This window comes from Leopardus geoffroyi, chromosome B1, assembly GCF_018350155.1.
Source record: "Leopardus geoffroyi isolate Oge1 chromosome B1, O.geoffroyi_Oge1_pat1.0, whole genome shotgun sequence".
In the NCBI taxonomy this organism is placed as follows: domain Eukaryota; kingdom Metazoa; phylum Chordata; class Mammalia; order Carnivora; family Felidae; genus Leopardus; species Leopardus geoffroyi.
In genome coordinates, this window is record NC_059327.1 from 20,484,421 (window position 1) to 20,501,260 (window position 16,840).

A 16,840-nucleotide genomic window follows, 5' to 3' on the forward strand; every position below is an offset into this window, starting at 1 on the left:
GGGCTCGAACCCACAAACCGTGAGATTATGACCTGAGCCAAAGTCAGACAATTAACCGACTGAGCCTCCCTGGCGCCCCTTTATCCCTCTTCTTTTAACAATGACTGAAAGTGGCAGTAGCCACGGTGGCACACACTCATATGTTAAAGTGTCAGGGAAAACCAGGAACACACAGGGTCCTCCTTTATTCCATCAACCACAAACAGCTGTTGCATTTCCTCCAATTTTTTTTTTCCGTAACGGTTTTGGTTTTGGTTTTTTTGTTTTTTTTGTTTTTTTTTGGTTTTTTTTTGTTTTTTTTGGTTTTTTTGGTTTTGGTTTTGGTTTTGGTTTTGGTTTTGGTTTTGGTTTTGGTTTCAAGAAAACTCAGGGCATAATGTGTACACTCTCAGGGCACCTGGGTGGCTCAGTTGGTTAAGTAACAGATTCTTGATTTCGGCTCAGGTCGTGGTCTCACGGTTTGCAGGGTCCCAGCCCTGTGTCACACCCTGCACTGTTGTTAGGGAACCTGCTCAGGAATTTTTCTTTCTCTCCCTCTCTCCTCCCCTCCCTCCCTCCCTCCCTCCTTCTCTCTCTCTGTCTCTCTCTTTCTCTGTCTCTCCCCCGCTTTCTCTCTGCCCCACCCCCTTTGTCTCTCTCTCAAAATAAATAAGTAAACCTAAAAATAATGTGTATACTTGACTGTGTCTTGCTTTTTATTAATTTAGTGGCATATCACAAGAGCGTCTTCATTTTAAATGGCTATTAAATAGTCTGTTTTCCAATTCCATACTTGTAGACAATTTCTGGCTTATGACTATGGCATGTGGTACTGAGGTGAGCGGACATTTTTGAATGTGAACATTCATCACTTCAGATTCTAATGACTTCTATGAGATATCCCTGAAAGAGGAATTGCTGGTTAAATTGTATGAATCGTGCTGAAATTGTTAATATGTGACTCAGTACTTTTCCAGAAAGGTGTTGGTCTCTTACCACAGTGTGAGAGTGTCCATTGCTCATCCTTTTCCATATTTTGTGTGTACGTGTGTAAAGAATCCTGTAGTAACTTGAGGTTCATCACCTAGTGAACGTTTATCAATGCTTTCTCTTTTCTACACCATTGAAGAGAAAATAGGCATAAATATGGGCAAGGAGATTCTCCAGTGTGCCAGCAAGTTCTTACCTGTCCATGGTCTTAAATAAGTTTCTAATGCATCATACGACCCCTTGCCGGGATGGCATTCTGGCTGGAATGACATCACTGTGGGAATCTGCGGTTTTTATTGATGATGATAAAACCCCAGCATCTGAAACATACACCAGTAACTTAAAAGAGGTGTCAGATGTCAAAATTGGATACTAAATAACTTCCAGAGAATTGGAACTTGATGATTCCACCGATAACTATACAGAATAGGGAACTCCAATGTTCTAAAATGTCTCACTATTGAATTTGCAAGCTTTTGTATCACACAGTTTTTACTTAAGTGGGAATGAGTGATTTTCATTAATAATGGCCACAAATTTTAAGAGGTGACAGTGTCTGTGAAACTCCTCAGACAGAATGTGGCAGCTATTGTAGTAATTTGTAGGTGATGACGCTCTAGAAATGACAATCTCTGGTCAAGTGGAAGCACTTTCTAGTTTTCTTCTAGTGACTGATCTTTGTAGCTCTGTACTTGTTACCATCACTTGTATTTTTTTATAAGCTTAATAACGTATAGTTAAATTAGCCAATTTTACAAATTTACAATTTTACAAATAAAATTGTAGTATATTTGGTGATTTGATATACATACACATGGCGGAAGGACCCCCCCGGTTGTGTTTCATATTGTGTCAGTTTGGAGAAAAAGCTTCAGTATTTTTTTTTATTCATAGCTAAACAGCACGTGGGTTGAATTTAATGCCTGGCAGTTTTAGAAATCACACACTCTTGGCTGTCGGTCATAACGCCCTGCCCTTTTTGCTGTGTCAGCAGTGGAATAGCATGAAGTGTGTAATATGTGTGTAAATTCAGCACTGTTAACATTCGCATTGCAGCTGTTCTTGACTGAAAAAAATACTCTAGATTTCCTATCATATTTAACTTGTGACCGTGAATTCATATCACCTTTAAGCTATCATTCTGTTGTTTGGAAAATCATTAAAAAAAATTTTTTTTAATGTTTATTCATTTTTGAGAGACAGGGAGTGAGTGGAAGAGAGGCAAAGAGCAAGGGAGACACAGAACCTGAAGCAGGCTCCAGGCTCTGAGCTGTCGGCACAGAGCCTGATGTAGGGCTCGAACCCACAACCATGAGATCATGACCTGAGCCAAGGTCGGCTGCTTAACCAACTGAGCCACCAGGCACCCCTGAAAAATCATTTTATACCTAGAAGATACTTGATAGAGTTGACTCTATTTCACTGGTATTTCCCATATGGGACCTAAAATTTAGATAATGAATTCTTTTCAAAATACCTTTTTTTTTGTTTAGAAAATATTCTTTGTTTTGTTTTTGTTTTGAAAATATTTTTAGGGGCGCCTGGATGGCTCAGTTGGTTAAGTGTCCAACTTAGGCTCAGGTCATGACCCCTTGGTTCATGCATTTGAGCCCCACGTCGGGCTCTGTGCTAACAGCTCAGAGGCTGGAGCCTGCTTCGGATTCTGTGTCTCCCTCTCTCTCTGCCCCTACCCTGCTTGCATGCTGTCTCTCTCAATAATAAATAAACATTAAAAAAATTAAAAAAAACAAAAATTTAATTTTTGTGTGATATTTCATTCAAAACATGAGTATTTTACAAATATTTCTTTTATTTTTTAGGTCCCTCAAGAAAAAATCTGTTTACGGCTTTTAATGTGGGTAAGTGACAACTTTAAATATGGAGAGAGAAAAAAAGTATCTTTTTGTAAAGTTATGTTATCGTTGAAAGCATTTAAATGTACTTACAATGAGTTTTCACTATTTTGCTTAAAATGGAATTCAGGTTTGTGACATAAACTCAACTGATTATGGCTGGGACCGGCATAGGTTAAAACTTGATCAGCATGATTGACAAGCTATCTGATCCCAAAGGATGTTTTATTAATCATCGATAATTTTAGTTTTTTAAAAATGATTTTTTAAAAATGTGATCTAAAGTGGAGAGCATACTTTTTAAAAGAACAATAAATGTTCTTTTAAAATTGGGTAGTCTTTGATCGCTAAATCTCCACATCAGGTTTTAATACCTTTTAACGATTCAGCAGGTTAACATTTTTCTGTTCTTTTTTACACTTCTACTGAACATACTTGGATCTGTCTCTAAGACAGCTTGCAGCCTCACCCATTTGAACCACAACTGGGAATCTAAAAGTTTTGTCTCTTGAGAAGCCATAAAGATCCATAAAGTGTATTCACTGCAGTTCCCGTATTTAATCTATAGCCAGTCAGGTCCCCATGTTGCCACCAGCGTCCTCTTATTAAATATCCAGTTATGAGACAGTTACGTAGCTTCTACATGCAGTGAAGATTACAATGGCAATTTACAAGGGAGAAAAGTATCATAGCACATTGACTACAGTTTATCATGCTTGTGACAGTGTTGAGTGCTAAGAATATAGTGGTGAGCCAGAAATGAACAAGGGCCTTCTCTTCAGGAAATTAGGCAGGAGGTATAAATTTGGGATGCCCTGTATTTAGATAGTAATTAAAGAAAATAGGGTGGATAACGTAATACAGGTAATGATGAATATCCTCACTGTTACAAGTTGTGTCCAGTTTCTCAGCTTAATAAGGCAGGGGCGTGTGAGGGAATTATATCACAAGTGTTAACCTTTTCTAAGTTCTTAAAGCTAGAGAAGACTCACCCATCCAAAGTGACTGAAATTCTAAAGTTCCCCGGTCACCTGAGTTTTAATATATTTTTACCAAATCTTTTCTGATTTAAAAACAACAACAAAACCTATTTTACACACTTGGAGATTTTTATTTTCTTTTGCTTTAAGTTTTTAGCACATCCTAGTATTTGGGAGAAAAAGAGAGCTAATATGCTGTAGGATGACTTTATGTTAAATATCAGATAACCTTTGGGGTGCTTGGGTGGCTCAGTTGGTTAAACATCCAACTTCGGCTCAGGTCATGATCTCACAGTTCGCGAGTTCAAGCCCCATGTCGGATTCTGCGCTGACAGTTCATAGCCTGGAGGCTTCTTCCAATTCTGTGTCTCCCTCTCTCTCTGCCCCTCCCCTGCTCACATTCTGTCTCTCTGTCTCTCAAAAATAAACAAATATTAAAAAATTTAAAAAAAAATCAGATTGCCTTTAATAGGAAGCTAGATGGTATGATAACTCTGTTTAACTGAGAAACTTCCAGAATGTTTTCCAAAGTGCAGCTTTTTATATGTCCACCACAGTGTATGAAGGGTCTAGTGTCTTCACATTGTTGCCAACACTGGCTTTTATCTTTCTTTATGATAGCCATTTTAATGAGTACGAAATGGTATCTCACTGTGGTTTTGATTTGCATTTCCCTGATGGATAATGATGTTGAGCATCTTTTCATTCTCTTTTATGGCTAATAGTCCAGTGTGTGTGTGTGTGTGTGTGTGTGTGTGTGTGTGTTTACTTGCAAGATATATATATCTATGGTAATACATATACATATATACATATATATGTATATATGTATATGTATAATTTATTCTTTATTCATTTATTGATGGGCATTTAAGTTACTTCCATACTTGGCTGTTGCAAATAATGCTTCAGTGAACCTAGGGGTACGAAACTCTATTTCAGATTAGCATTTTCAGGGTGCCTGAGTGGCTCAGTCAGTTGTGTCTGTTTCTTGGTATTAGCCCAGATCTTGATATCAGGGTTGTGAGTTCATGCTCCGCATTGGGCTGCATACAGGCCGAATGTGCTGGGTTTGGTTGTTAAAAAACAAACAAACAAACAAACAAGCAAACAAAAATACAAACAAAAGCAAATTAGTGTTTTCATGTTCTTAAGATAAATATCCAGAAGTGTAATTGCTAGATTATATGGTATTTCTATTTTTAATTTGCTGAAGAAACACCCTGCTCCTTTCCATAGTGGCGGCACCTGCTTACATTCCCACCAATGGTGCATGACGGTTTCCTTACATCCTCACCAGTGCTTGTTATTTCTTGTCTTTTTGGTAATAGCCATTCTGATGGGTATAGAGCAGTATCTCATAGAGGTTATGATGTGCATTTCCCTGATGAATAGTGACATTGAGCATCTTTCCATGTATCTGTTATCCATCAATATGTCTTTGCAAAAATGTCTATTCAGTTCCTCTGCCCACTTTTTATTTGGACTCTTATTTGATTTGGTTGTGTTTCATTTTTGGTGTCGAATTATAAAGCTTCATGTATTTTGGATATTAACCCCTTATTGGATATATCATTTGCAAATATTTTCTTCCATTTAGTAGTTGCCTTTTCATGTCTTAATGGTTTCCTTTGCAGTGCAAAAGCTTTTTAGTTTCATACAGTCCTGTTTGTTCTTTCTTTTATTGTCCTTTGTTGATGAGACAGATCAAAAAAAAAGAATATTGGCAAGACTGATGTCAAAGTTTACTGCCTATCTTTTAGTTTTATGGTTTCAGGTCTTACATTTAGCTCTTCAATCCATTTCAAGTTTATTTTAGTGTATGGTGTAAAAAAGGGGTACAGTTTTATTTTTTTGCAAGTAGCTTCCAGTTTCCCCAACACCATTTATTGAAGAGACTGTCTTTCCCCCACTCTATCTTCTTGCCTCTTTTGTCATAGGTGAATTGACCTATATGCATGGGTTTAGTTACGGGTTTTCTGTTCTGTTGTATTGGTTTATGTATCTATTTTTTCAGGACTACACTATTTTGATTACTACGGCTTTGTAGTATAGTTTGAAATCTGGGAGTGTGATACACCCAGCTGTGTTCTTCTTTCTCAAGATTATTTTGGCTATTTGGGGTCTGTTGTGGTTCCACACAAATTTTCAGATTATTTGTTCTAGTACTGTGCAAAATGTTATTGGCATTTTCATAGGGATTGCATTGAATCTGTAGTTTACTCTGGGTGGTGTGGACAGAGTACAGGTTTTTGCTGCATCCTGTGGGTTCTGGAATGTTTTTCCGTTTTCATTTGTCTCAAGTTATTTTTTTTATTTTCTCTTTGAGTTTTTCACTGATCTGTTGTTGAGTAACATGTTGTTTATCCTCCATATGTTTGTATCTTTTCCAGTTTTTTTTCTAATTTTTATTCTAGTTTCATACCATTTTGGTTAGAAAAGATTCTTGAAATGATTTCAGTCTTCTTAAATTTATTGAGACTTGTTTTGTGACTTGTGCTCTCTCCTAGAGAATGTTCCGTGTGTTGTTGAAAAAATATGTATTTTTCTGGTATTGGATGGAATGTTCTGTTTATAGCTGTTCATTCCATCCGGCTTAGTGTGTCATTTCAGGCTACTATTTCCCTATTGATTTTTTTCTGAATGCTGTCTACTTATGTAAGTGGAGTGTTAACGTCCCCTGCTCTTATACTGTTGGCAATTTCTTCCTTTATGTCTGTTAATACTGGCTTTATCTATTTAGGTACTCCTATGTTGGGTGCATAGATATTTATAATTGTTAAGTTGTTTTTGTTAGGTTGAACCTTTTTTTTTTTTTTTTTTTTTTTAGGTTGAACCCTTTATTGTTATGTAATTCCCTTCTTTGTTAGTCTTTCTTATAAAGTCTGCTTTGTCTGATAGAAGTATTGTTGACCATTTTCTTTTTGTTTCTATTTGTGTGGCTTATTTTTTTCCCATCCTTTCACTTTTAGTCTGTGTGTCTTTACATCTAAAGGGAATCTCTTATAGGCAATATATAGATGGGTCTTGTTTTTTCATCCTTTCAGCCAGTCTATGTCTTTTGATTTGAGCATTTAGTCCATTTACATTTAATCATTGAGAAGTATGAATTTATTACAATTTTGTTTTCTGGTTGTTTTTGTAGTTCTATTTCCTTCTACTTCTCTTGCTCTCTTCCCTGTGTCTTGATGATTTTCTTTAGTGTTATGTTTGGATTCTTTTCTCTGTTTTTTTGGTGTATCTCTTATAGGTCTTTGGTTTGTGGTTACCATAAGATTTACATATAACACCCTATATGTGTAGCAGTCTGTATTAAATTGGTGGTTACTTAAAGCACTACATTTCTACTCCCTCTCTCACAATGTTTGATGTACTTGATGTCATATTTTACATCTTTTCATTTTGGTATGCCTTAACTAACTATTGTAGATACAATTGATTTCACTGCCTTTGTCTTTTCATCTTTACACTATTTTTATAAGTGGTTGGCCCATTATTTTTACTATATGTTTGCTTTTACCACTGAGATTTTTTTTTTCTTTCATTGATTTCTTCTGGTTATGGCCTTTTCTGCTTAAAGAAATCTAACATTTCTTGTAAGGCCAGTTTCATGGCGATGGACTTCTTTGACTTCTGTTTGGGAAACTTTTTATCTCTCTTTCAACTCTGAATGATAATCTTGCTGGGGAGAGTCTTCTGGTTGTAGGTTTTTTCCTTTCAGACTTTGAATATAGCATGCCACTCCTTTCTAGCCTGCAGTTTCTGCTGAAAAGTCAGCTGATAACCTAATTATAGTTCCCTTACATCTAACTAATTGCTTTTCTTTTGCTGCTTTTAAGATTCCTTATCTTTTATTATTATCTTTTTAAGATTTTAAGGAATCTCTACACCCGTTGTGGGACTTGAACCCACAATCCTGAGATCAAGAGTTGGATGCTGTACCCACTGAGCCTGCCAGGCACCCCTCCTTATCTTTCATTTTTGACATTTTAATTATTAATGTGTTTTGTTGTTGACCTCTTTGGATTCATCTTGTATGGGGCTTTCTTTGCTTCCTGAACCTGGATGTCTGCTTCCTTCCCCAGGTTAGGAAAGTCTTGAGCCATGATATCTTCAAGTATATTTTCTGTCCCTGTCTCTGCCTCTTCTCCTTCTGGAGCCCCAGAATACAAATATTAGTACCCTTGATGTTATCTCAGAAGATTCTCTAAGTATCCTCATTAATTTTTTTTTTCTTTTTTGCTGTTGAGCTTGGATCATTTCCACTACTTTGTCTTCCAGATTACTGATCTATTTTTCTGCATTCTCTAATCTGCTGATTCTCTCCAGTGTATTTTTCATTTCTGTTATTGTATTCTTAGCTAGGATTGTTATTTTCAATGTAATCTATCTCTTTATTGAAGTTCTCACTCTTTTCCTTTATACTTCTCTTGCATTAGATGAGTTTATTTATAACCATTATTTTGATCTCTTTATCAGATGGCTTATCTTTGTTTCATTTAGTGCTTTTTCTGAGATTTTGTCTTGTTCTTGTGTTTGGAACATATTCCTGTCTCCTCATTTTCCTGACTCTGTATGTTTGTTTCCATGTTGTGGGGCCCAGAAGCCCACCCCACCACCACCAGCCCCCCGCCCCGGTCATCTAAATGAGGCATTCCATGGTGCTTCCTTTTTTGGGCTGTGTGTTCATTCCTCTTTCATTGGATCCTTGCTTTTGTGGACAAACTGGTGTGTGGGGCTAGTCCTCCCCCAATTCCTGGAAGGAGCTGCTTTGAAGCACCATTCTGCCTGAAGCTGCCTGTTGCATGTTGCAGATAGAAGCTCCTTGGGTGGTGACGGTGGGGAGACTGGTACCAACTAGGGCCTCCTGCTGGGTGACATGGGGCTGGAGCCACTTTGGAGATGTGTTGAAGAGGGCACATCCATAGGGAGTACTGAGGCAGGGCAGGTGGTGCTAGTGATGTAGAGGACGAATGTCAGAAGTGGAGTCCACCAGTGTTGGGCCAGCTAGACAGGAGGGCAGAAAAATGGCACTCACTGGCACTTCCATCCTGGAGAAAGTTCCTATAATCCCTGCCTCCTCAGCACATGTCTTAAACTTAGCAAATGTCTTTCATTTATAGCCCAGGTGCTTTTCAAACTGCTCCTGCTTTGCTGTGTCTCAGAGCAACTAAGTTTGTGCACAGGCCTTTTAAGAATGGAGTAGTGGCTTTCTGTAGTGCTCCAGCTCTCCTAGGGTTGAAGTCCCATTGATTTTCTTTTTTTTATTTATTTATTTTTTTTTTTAATTTTTTTTAAATTTATTTTTTTTTTTTCAACGTTTATTTATTTTTGGGACAGAGAGAGACACAGCATGAACGGGGGAGGGGCAGAGAGAGAGGGAGATACAGAATCGGAAACAGGCTCCAGGCTCTGAGCCATCAGCCCAGAGCCCGACGCGGGGCTCAAACTCACGGACCGCTAGATCGTGACCTGGCTGAAGTCGGACGCTTAACCGACTGCGCCACCCAGGCGCCCCTTTTTTTTTTTTTTTTTTAATTTTTTTTTTTTTTTTTGAAGTCCCATTGATTTTCAAACACAGATGTTATAGGGACTCTATAACAAGGCCCTTAGGGTGAAGGTGCCCAATGTGGGGCTTGAACCAACCCTTGCTCCTCAGGGAGGATCTCTGGGCCTCTGATAGAGCTCCTGCTTGTGTGCTGCTGTGCTGGAGGTATGGGTCCCATGCAATTGTGTCTCTGCCCCTCTACCCTTCTTGATGTTGCTTTTCCTTTTATCTGTGGCTGCAGAAGAGCTGTTCTGCTAGTCTTGAGGGCATCCTCAGAGAGTTATTATATATAGAGTTGAAGCCTTGCTGTGTCTAGGGGAGGAGGAGGTAAGCTCAGGGTCCCCCTCCTCGGCCACCTTGATCTTCTGTCTACTTCTGATGCTCCGTGTGGAAGCCATTGCTCGATGCAAGCTCACGAGGATTTATGCGTGTGTTTTCTTGGAAGATTTTTATACTTTTAGCTCTCAGCCTTAGGTCTGTGATCCATTCATTTTTTTCAATGAAATACAGGGTCCAATCTCATTCTTTTGCGTGTAGGTATCCAGTAGTACCAGCACCATTTGTTGAAAACAGTAGTCTTTCCATCATTGAAATGTCATGGCACCTTTGTTAAAAATAGTTGCCTGTAAATGTGAGAATTTATTTCTGGACTCACAAATCCGTTCTGTGGATCTGTGTGTCTCTTTGCTAAAATGACACTGTTGATCACTGTGGTATAATAAGCCTTGACATCAGGAAGTGTGAGGTTTTTTTAACTTGTTCTTTTTGAAGATCTTTTGGATATTCTGGGTCCCTTGAATTTCCATATGAACCTTTGGGTCTGTGTCAATTTCTTTTTTTTTTTTTTTTTTTAATGTTTATTTATTTTTGAGACAGAGAGAGACAGAGCATGAACAGGGGAGGGGCAGAGAGAGAGGGAGACACAGAATCTGAAATGGGCTCCAGGCTCTGAGCTGTCAGCACAGAGCCCGACACGGGGCTCGAACTCACAGACCGTGAGATCATGACCTGAGCCGAAGTCGGACGCTTAACCGACCGAGCCACCCAGGCGCCCCTGTGTCAATTTCTGTAAAGAAGTAAGCTGGGGTTTTGATAGAGCTTGCATTAAATCTATAGATCAATTTGTGTAGTACTGCCATTTTTACATTATCAAGTATTTTGGTCCATGAATATGGGAGGTCTTGCCTTTTAGTTAGATCTTCTTCAGTTTCAACAATTTTTGTGATTTTCACAATGCAGGTTTTTCAGGTTTGTTTTGGCCAGTAGTTGTGTGTGATTTTTTTGTGCTTTGGAAGGTGCGATTGATATTGGTCACAGTAAAAGAGCTGGTTAAATAAATCTAATATGCCTATCTTAATCTGAATTAAATGTGAAATATGGAAAGTCATTCCTCATTCATGTCTCAAGTCTATAAGCACGTAAACTTATAACTTATTAACTTATAAATGATATTTTTCTGTTAGGCATACTATATCCCCTTTGCACAATAAACTATTAGCATTAGACATTTTTCCTTTTCACAATGTTGTACCTTATTTGACATCGTGCCTTATTTGCAAAGCATATCACTGACCCTTGATGTATCAGTGGCCCTTGACAAGTAAGGTTATCAGAATGGCGAATTAACTCCTGATTAAATGAGAAAAGAAGTGGAAAGTGTGAATCATGAAACTAACCTGGTATTATGATGAGCCCACTGAGAAGAAGTCACTGTGTTCGCTTTTGTAGGAACAGCTTTGGTGTTAAGAAGTGGTGTCCAGGGGCGCCTGGGTGGCGCAGTCGGTTAAGCGTCCGACTTCAGCCAGGTCACGATCTCGCGGTCCGTGAGTTCGAGCCCCGCGTCAGGCTCTGGGCTGATGGCTCAGAGCCTGGAGCCTGTTTCCGATTCTATGTCTCCCTCTCTCTCTGCCCCTCCCCCGTTCATGCTCTGTCTCTCTCTGTCCCAAAAATAAATAAACGTTGAAAAAAAAAATTTTAAAAAAAGAAGTGGTGTCCAAACAGCTGATGACTTTGGTGGCTCATGTAACCTCTCTGAGACTAGTTTTCTGTGTAATTAAAATGATCGACCACTAATGTTTCTAGCTGCTATAATATGCTCTGACTACAGAGAGCCTTGACTTCCTTCATATTCTACTTGCAAATGGTCTTTTAGATGATACAGAAGACATTGTTTCACATACAAACACGTTCCTCCAAGCATTAAATTTTAAATAATTGTACTGTCGTTTTGAGATAGTTTTTATTTTTTAAACAACAAATAGTGGTGAAGAGTAAGCTGACTGTTTCTTCATTTAATTATAGCAGTTGGCCAAATTCTAAAAAGTTTAGCCTGTAGAAGTTTAAAAATCACCCCTTAGTGGTTTTTTTATTTGTGGTTTTAAATAAAATCCAGATAAGTTTATGTCCTGTCTTATTGCTTCTTAACATGAGTAATCACTTCTAATGACTACTACATTTAGCATGTGCAGCAACTTTTAACTATTCCTCTTAAATATGTGGGGTATCTCTGTATCGTATATGTAAATGATTCTCTGATGGGCAGTTCTCACTGTGAAAGTTGGGGGAAGTTTCTTGTGACAGATTCTTAAAAGTAGCTTAAGTAAATCAAAACCTGGGCATATTTGTAGTCACTTCACTCAGATAATGGAATTGCTTTCCAGAAGTTTCATATCCCGTTATACCATGATTGCAACGTAAGAATGTTGGCTTCACCATGCTCCAGTCAACGTTGGGTATTATTTTTAAATTGAGGCTAATGTCATAGTTGAAAAGTATATGTCACTGTTTTTAGTTTAACTGTTAAGCAGTTACTTCAAAGACCCTTTCATTATCTCACAATACAATAAAGAGGAGCAGAGAGAGAATATACTTTACAGGCATTGAATGTTGGTTTCAATCTTGGTCTTGACACTTTCTGCTTGTGTCCTGACCTTAGGCTGGTTACTAAGCCTCTCCAGGTCTCAAATTTCTCATTTGGAATTATGGAATGTTATGGGAATACTTCCCAGGATAGGAGTAATTTTGACTTCATAGAACTGTTGTATAAAAAGCTCTCAAACGATCTCTTCCTCTGCTGCTCAGGATGGTGACGATGATAATCTTTTTCCTTGTTCTTAGAATTCTAGGGGCTTATTCTGAGTTCTTTTGCAGGCTGCAGAATTATTTTAAATCCTTAAAGCAAGCAGGAAAAACGACTTAAAGTCAAGAACCATTCTTATGGGGTCTAGCCACTGCAATGTATTTAAAGAGTTTAGCCAGCAGTGATTCTAAATAAAACTTGGTTTACTGTTGATTAGGAAGATGTCACACATAGCACATACTAGAATTACCTTGCTTCTACCACACATTAAAGCTGTTTTGGATACCACAGCATGAGAGATGTTTTTATCCAGCCGCCTGATTGTTTTACACAAGATCATCAGGCTCAGGTGCCATGGTGTCTGCCTTGGAGGTCAGAAAATGCACTGCTTCCTGCATATTCATTTACCAAATCCAGCACAAGAGGAGAGGGTTGCTTTTGTTCACCTTATTTCCAAGACTGCTAAACAGTTGAGAGTTGAAGACCTGCTCTGATGAGGCAATACGGGCGTGGCCAGGGTTTCCTCTGGTGAGAACATGGATGAGTCTTTCTTTCCTTGTTGATTTAGGATTATAACTTTTATGCTACTTAAAAGGGAGATGCTAATTTGATAATGTGATAGAATTAGTGTTCCACATCAGGGAAATGTATAGATTATTTAGTACGTCTTGTTGGGACAAAAGCTATCTTTTCAGCTGGAGTTAGGTTCCTATTTCACACACTACAAGCCAATCTGTTCCCTATCGAAGTTTTAAACAAAAAGTAGAATGATCAGATCACGAAGAATGCAGACTTGGATGGAAAAGGGCCTTTTCCAGGAACATTAGTACAAAAGAAAAGACTAATAATTATGACAACAAAAGTTTTAGACTTCCCTTTTGTCAAAAACATTATAAACATGGTGATGGATGTTAAGCATAAGTAGACTTACTATGGTGATTATTTTTCAGTCTATACCAGTGTTGAATCATGTTGTTACACCTGAAACTAATTTGTTCTTTGTCAAAAATTATAAACAATACAAATAGCAAACAACCAACCAGGGTGATGTATGTAACACGTAACATGTACAGATCTTCCACATCAGCACGTAAAGATGAGCCTTCAGGAGAAGAGTGAAATGGTCAGACATGAAAGAAAAAAATAGGAAGTTGTAGGTAACATGAAAGAGTGTACAAATTGCTAATCAAAATACGTGTTGTCAGTACTTGTATGTTTTTAACAGCAATACGTGGTGTTGGTGAGTAAGGAACAGGTGCCACGTACCTACTACTGAGGGTGTGTAAATTCTCACAGCCTTTCTGGAGGCACCGTGGGGCCATGGAACAGGAGTCTTCTACCCGGGCATTCCATTTATGAGAGTTGTTTAAAGGGAAAAAAATCCACTTATGTGTTCATTGCCTTTCACAATTGTTTAGGAGGGAAAATTGGAAACAGCCTGAATGATTTAAATGACACCTGTGTTTTAAATTAAACCACCTGTGTAAATTATGTTTGCCGACATTTTCATGGCATTTGCAAAGCCATTAAAAAGCAACCAAGAGGGTTAGTTGATGCCTTGGAAAAATACGTGGGAAGTTTTTAAGTTTACTAAATTTATTAAGCTTGTATTAAGTGTAAAAATCAGTTACAGAGCATTATGATGTAAAAGTAATTTAACTTCTTTTTTTAAAATATTCTATGGGTTTTGTTTTTTAAAACATTTTACATAGATAATATCACTTTCATTTTTGGGAGACCAAAGAAATAAAAGACAACATCACTGATTTTGGAGAGCTTATAATCTTACAGGGTTGGGGGGGGGTGTGTGTGAAGGATGCAATTTTTTCTAATTGTTTTATGTGAATCTTAAGATAATTTTTCACAATATAGGCATTCTTCTTCCTATTGAGGAAGAGGACATTGTGGAAAGATTGGACCCTGAGTTGAACTTCCTACAACTGGAGCAGAGATTTGAACATAAGACAGTAAAGATTGTGAAGCATAAAAATGAAGAAAATATGGGAATAGTGTTGTGTTAGGGAAAGTAAGGAGATAAACATTCAGATGCATACAGTTGGTGTTAAGAGTTCTAGAAGAGGTTGGATAGAGATGCTTGAATCCCTGGTTTAAATATTCATTTTCTGCAGATTCTTTATGATCATTAACAGTAAACATATCAGTCCCAGTGTGGTTGCATTTCCTAGCACTTAAGCAGCCCTGCATGGTGTATGCTTGAATCCTATCTAGTCATAATGTCAGTGTTATTTTTACTTTTTTAATCGATTATTTTTCAAAATTTACATCCAAGTTAGTTAACGTATAATGCAGTAATGATTTCAGGAGTAGAATCCGGCAATTCATCCCTACGTAGAATACCTGGTGCTCACCCCAGCAAGTGTCCTACCTAATGCCCCGTGTCCATTTAGCTCATCCCCCTAGCCACAGCCCCTCCAGCAACCCTCAGTTTGTTCTCTGTATTTAAGAGTCCCTTATGTTTTGTCCTCTTCCCTGTTTTTATATTATTTTTTATTCCCTTACTCTATGTTCATCTGTTTTTTATCTTAAATTCCATATATGAGTGAAATCATATGATATTTGTCTTTCTCTGACTAATTTAGCTTAGCATAATATGCTCCAGTTCCATACACATTGTTGCAAATGGCATGATTTCATTCTTTTTGATTGCTGAGTAATACTCCATTGTATGTATATACACCACATCTTCTTTATCCATTCATCTGTCAATGGACATTTGGGCTCTTTCCATACTTTGGCTATTGTCGATAGTGCTGCTATAAACATTGGGGTGCACAGGCCCCTTCAAAACAGCACACCTGTATCCCTTGGATAAATACCTAGTAGTGCAATTGCTGGGTCGTAGGGTAGTTCTATTTTTAGTTTTTTGAGGAACCTCCATACTGTTTTCCAGAGTGGCTGCACCAGCTTGCATTCCCACCAGCAGTGCAAAAGAGATCCTCTTTCTCCGCATCCTCGCCAACATCTGTCGTTGCCTGAGTTGTTAACGTTAGCCATTCTGACAGGTGTGAGGTGGTGTCTCTTGGTGGTTTTGATTTGTATTTCCCTGATGATGAGTGATGTGGAGCATTTTTTCATGTGTTGGTTGGCCTTCTGGATGTCTTCTTTGGAGAAGTGTCTATTCATGTCTTTTGCCCTTCTTCACTGGATTATTTGTTTTTTGGGTGTTGAGTTTGATAAGTTATTTATAGATTTTGGATACTAACCCTTTATCTGATAGTTAATTTGCAAATACCTTCTCCCATCCCATCGGTTGCCTTTTAGTTTTGATGGTTGTTTCCTTTGCCGGTAATTTTACTGTTCTTTAAATCGGGTCTGATTAAACACACACGCGTGCGCGCACGCACACACTTTCACAGACTGCAGTTGAATCTGTGGTTCTTGTTTGAATGTACTGTAATACTATAGCGTATTCATCTGCCAAATACTTACATCATCCATATCACATCTTTGTTTTTAAACCTTGCTAAAGACTTTCCAAAAAAAAAAAAAAAAAAAAAAAAAACAAAGGGGCGCCTGGGTGGCGCAGTCGTTAAGCGTCTGACTTCAGCCAGGTCACGATCTCGCGGTCCGTGAGTTCGAGCCCCGTGTCAGGCTCTGGGCTGATGGCTGAGAGCCTGGAGCCTGTTTCCGATTCTGTGTCTCCCTCTCTGCCCCTGCCCCGTTCATGCTCTGTCTCTCTCTGTCCCAAAAATAAATAAACGTTGAAAAAAAAATAAAAAAAGACTTTCCGCAGTTTTTTAATGGTTTGTCATTATTTGTGTCATTAATGGAAACTCAGCTGATTCTGTAGGCTTTTTATACAATTATTTTATAGAACTATTAGAATTTTATAGAATTATAGATAGAATTATCACTTTAACTTAAAAGTCTGTTTTGTTTTGTTTTTTGGCGCTGTGATCTTTTTTTTTAAATAGGAAAATACAGAAACCTATGGCAAAAACGTTGAAAATCCTGCCTACTCCAACTCAGAGCATTGGTGACATTTCTGTATACTTCAATATTTTTTATTCTTTGAGATCCTTCTATACATAAAATTTTAAATCATGGTTTTGTTTTTCCACTTGAAATCGTAACACAAGCTTTTCTGCCCTTCATAAAAACTCGTCTTACTCCTAATTTTTAGTAACATTGTTCTTAGGTATCAAAAGTTTCTTAAATTTTTCCTTGCTTTCTAAAGATCCTTCGTGATCTTTAGATATTCTCTTCAGTTAGGAATTTGTATAATAACAAAGATGGGCACTTGCCTTTAGATACGTCTCCTATACTTAGCGTTAACTTCAGAAACTACAGCTAATGTACGAGTGCTAATGGCTGATCAAATAAGTAATCAAAGAATCTTTTTGAGCCAATTTTTAAAATCTGGGCTTCCCTATCCACCCCTCCCCAAAGT

The 16,840-nt window shown here is 37.9% G+C and overlaps 1 protein-coding gene across 11 annotated transcripts in view; it reads left to right on the top strand.

Moving 5' to 3' along the window:
- MTUS1 (microtubule associated scaffold protein 1) overlaps positions 1–16,840 on the top strand; it is a 172,352-nt gene that overhangs the window by 101,720 nt on the left and 53,792 nt on the right. For all 11 annotated transcript variants that reach the window (XM_045454784.1, XM_045454742.1, XM_045454795.1 and 8 more), the window contains one exon: positions 2,790–2,828. In XM_045454784.1, coding sequence (XP_045310740.1) covers positions 2,790–2,828 — 39 coding nt within the window. The remainder of the gene's footprint in view (positions 1–2,789; positions 2,829–16,840) is intronic.